The sequence below is a fragment of the Cryptotermes secundus genome, unplaced genomic scaffold, assembly GCF_002891405.2.
Source record: "Cryptotermes secundus unplaced genomic scaffold, Csec_1.0 scaffold709, whole genome shotgun sequence".
Classification (NCBI taxonomy): Eukaryota; Metazoa; Arthropoda; class Insecta; order Blattodea; family Kalotermitidae; genus Cryptotermes; species Cryptotermes secundus.
The window spans coordinates 1226474-1230540 of NW_019738358.1; the positions used below are offsets into that span (position 1 = coordinate 1226474).

The following is a 4067-nucleotide window of genomic DNA, read 5'->3' on the forward strand; positions in this document are numbered from 1 at the left end:
GCGCCACTTTGTCCACCACAAATCCCACTTGACCAGACCCGGGATCGAACTCGGGCCGCCGCGGTAGTAAGCCAACGACTAACAGCTTGAGCTATGGTGCGGCCCTTCCATCCTATCTAAGATCCATTTTAATATGTATACAATAATATAAAATATAAAGTTACAATGAAAGTAAAAGTATAAGAATGAACTAGATGCATAATTAAAATGCAGTTAAGAGCTGTACTTATATTTATATTTCATAGTAGGCAGTTGCAATCGTAAGAGTGTGTGATGGTGCTTATGTGGACATGTATACACAGACGGTTGTTATGGTACTCGGAGGTCCCTTGCTATACTGTATGTTATTGTTTAATTTTGATTTCTATTTGACTGGCGCCTCTACTTACTTACTTACTTACCCATGGAGCTGAGTCCTTCTTGAGGAGCCGCAAATTCTGCAGCTACTCAACAATTTCCCAGCATCTTATGGAACCCGAAGGTTCATCACTGTGTTCACAAGAGCTCTCCACTGGTCCCTATCCTGAGCCAGATCCATCCAATCCATACCATCCCATCCTAATATTGTCCACCCACCTACGCCTGTGGTCTCTTTCTTTCTGGCTTTCCCACCAATATCCTATACGCATTCCTCTCTCCCCAATTCGTGCTACATGACCTGCCCACCTCATTCTCCTTGACTTGATCAGGCGCCTCTGTTTATGTATATAAATATTACTCTTAGTACTTTACATACTCGGAAATAATTCGATCTGTTACAAGGAGGTGGATTGTTCATGGCGTGAATTTGCGATGAAACAAACTAAGACACTAATGTATCAAAGAGTTAATATACCTTCATTTTGTGTGTTCAGAAGGTATTCTTTCAAAGTGGGAGTATATATACCCGTGTGTTAGTGACAGATCAATTTATATTTACCTCGGATATGTAATCTGAAAGCATAGAAAAAAATCCGCGGTTCTTGTTGCTCGCCTGGCGTCGAACTCTGAACCTAGGCTCGTTGTCAATCATCGTCACTACCTGAAATGGATCAAAGACACTTAAATTATGCAATATGAATTTATTGTAGGCAGAGACAAATGTGCACATATCTTACTTTTATTCATAAATTTAGTATGTATTTCTACTATAATATAATTTGCGAAGGAGTAATATTCTGGCGCATAGACCAGTTGCTAGGCAAGGATCTATAGCAAATGACAAGTAGAGCCATTCCTATGCAATAGGCAGCCGGGGTGTAAGACTGACAACCTCACCGCCATCTGTGAGCCGATTGTTTAGAAAATGTGGGAGCCCCACAACCCAATGGATAAAGCGACAGTACGATAGCGTGAAGGAATGTAGGGAGGATTAATTTGACTCGGTGTAAGGAAAAATTCTGGGCTCTTGTAAACGCGGTAATGATTCAATTATTAAGTTTCTGGACATTATCCATCGTCCTATTTTTATTTAAAGAACACACGACGTTTCGGAGTCTGGTTTCTGTCTCCGATTTTTAGTAGAATCTACTCAGTTGCGTGCTATCCGAAAGTTTGTGTGTTTAAAATAATAAGATTATGGATAATGTTAAAAAATAGAATAATTTTATTAATTATATATCATCGCCACAACTTTTAGATCTTATTTAAGGTAATGATTCACTGATCTCCATGAAAATAAGGAATTAGTTGCACTGCAGGAGATTAAGACGAATGCACGTGGATATATTTTCTTTCTATACTAACCGTGTGTCTGTTGTCCAGTGCGATGGCGGTGACCTTGGCTTGGAAAGTGACGAAACACAACACGGTCGCTATGAGAGCAACTAAATTGAAGGCAAATATCCCCTTCAGCTTCATCTGGTCCACTGGTTCACCTGAAACATGTACCATAATGCTCAATCCAGAGCAACAGCTCCAGTGTTTGGCACTAAACCAGCGGTTGACGCGTGAGCCGGTCACGTGTGCTGTGGCTTGGAAGCAAAATGGAGGGAGGACAGGAAAGAAGTAAATGAAGAACATACAGTGGTAGCAAATGTAGCATTTTGGAACGTTAGTTTTCAGTGAATGCGGATTATTTATTAAAATATGTTTGCCCAGAAGCAATCGGTTATAGTGTAAATGGATGAAAGTTATACCGTCTGTGATAATTTAGTACCAAACCAATTGTGCTAGAGGTACACGGTAGCGTAGTTGGTTGAGGCACTATGCTGGAAGCTGGAAGGTCGCGGGTTTAATTCTCGATGAGGCCATTGGATTTTTCAGTTGACCTAATCCTTCCAGTCTCACTGTGGCCCTGGGGTAGACTCAGCCTCTAACAGAAATGAGTACCAGGAATCTTCCTGGGGGTAGTGCGGCTGGCGCGTAAGGCTGACAACCTCACGGCCATCTGTGTGGAGTTTCTTTTAATGTTCATCCTAACTCTCGCAGATGGTTTATGCTGTGTTTGGTGTATATACTCGTATCCTCTCTTATGTGATGCTGGCGTCCAGGAATGGGGATTATCTCTATCGATTGGGCCCAATTGAGTATCTTCCACCTGAAGACTGAGACAGAATCCAGTCTCCGAAATGTTGTGAGTTATTTTAAACAAAACAGGACGCTGGGCAACGCCTAGAAGCACAATATGCGTGATAAGCTGTGCGTATTTTCATGCTCCTTGCCTAAAAAGAGGGGGAATAGTAACATTCTGTGCGTGTTATACACAATTTAGTAAAAAAAAACACCTTATTTCAATCATATCATCGAAGAATTAAAAATTAGTTTTCTATGTATTTTATTAACTGAAGTATAAAATTATGATAATTGGAAATCGCGCCATTTGCGTCGCTACGATTTAGTTTGTCTGCAATCTACGTATTTTTTTACTGCTAGTGGAGTGGGACTAAGCGCCTTGTACTGCGGCCATTTCTGGCCTATTGTACCAGCCCCAGATGATAGGTGAGGGTGATTGTGAAGCAACTGGTGGAATGAAGATTGGCAGGGGAAACCAAAGTACTCGGCAAAAACCTGCCCCATCGGCACTTTGTCCACCACAAATCCCACCTGACCAGACACGGGATCGAACCCGGACCGCCGCGGTGGGAAGCCAGCAACTAACCGCTTGAGCTATGGCACCGCCCTGGAATATACGTAACTTGCCTGTCAGTTAGAATGAAGTTGTTCTCCACTTGTTTCAATCTTCGTGCAGTTGCTTGGAAATCTTGCCGTACAAACACAAGCACCTTCACTTACCGATGTCACAGTTACAATGAACAGTAGGCCCGTCTGGATGTTAGACCCTCAAGCTGTACCTAACAATATTGCAATGCTGTATACGTAAAAAACTGAAGGATTTCATCTTTTTTCTTAAGGACATTGAGCTAATTAAAATGTTGTTATTGTGACAGAATTATTGGACATGTGACGTGATATCCACATGTAATCGTATTGAAGATGGAATTGCGAAAGGCCTTTCAGTGCAGACTTGATTCATTCTTGAGTCCGTCCGCTATCTCAACGACCAGATAATCAATGAGACATATATCCATTATAATTTAAAAATTAAAGCAGTAGTTTCGCTCCAAACGTCGGTAATCACTATACTACGCGCCATCCAGTCACAGAAGGCAATAATATTTGTAATCTGTTTCCGTTTTGATTCTCGGCTATCCTGAATGATGCGTAAAGATTGGTTTCTTCTAGGCTATGATATCGTTCAGTCTTGTAGAAATTCAGCGAATTTCGCAGAACATTACTGCCTCCAACTTCAAGGTCAAGAAATAAGAAAAGCTCTAACCTGTAAGAAACAGGCAGTAGGCCGTCATTCGTTCTTCCGAAACTTATGTACACTGCTACCAGATTGCATTGCGTGACATTCCAGAAGCCAGTATTTTTCCGGATCACCGGCGTGAGAAGAAATCTGATTCAGGAATTTTTTAACTCTCCTATGTGATGCAATTTCTCCCATCCTGACCAGTACCTTCACGATATCCAAGCGACAGTGAAACAGTACTTCTTTTGGCTTATTTTGGACTTCACCCATCGTCTGGTATATAAAAGACAAAAAAAAAAACACACGACGTTTCGGAGACTGGATCTGTTTCCGT

General features: G+C 41.5%; 1 protein-coding gene across 3 annotated transcripts in view; it reads right to left on the reverse strand.

Moving 5' to 3' along the window:
* Positions 1 to 4067, reverse strand: part of LOC111870866 — a 30870-nt gene that overhangs the window by 3777 nt on the left and 23026 nt on the right. For 2 of the 3 annotated variants that reach the window (XM_023863458.2, XM_023863459.2), the window contains exons 2-3: positions 1726 to 1856; positions 920 to 1021 (exon numbers count right to left, since the gene is read on the reverse strand). In XM_023863458.2, the coding sequence (XP_023719226.1) occupies positions 920 to 1021; positions 1726 to 1839 (216 nt within the window). In that variant the 5' untranslated portion in view covers positions 1840 to 1856. Of the gene's footprint in view, positions 1 to 919; positions 1022 to 1725; positions 1857 to 3120; positions 3210 to 4067 lie in introns of those variants that run through there. The other variant, XM_023863460.2, reaches the window with a different exon arrangement.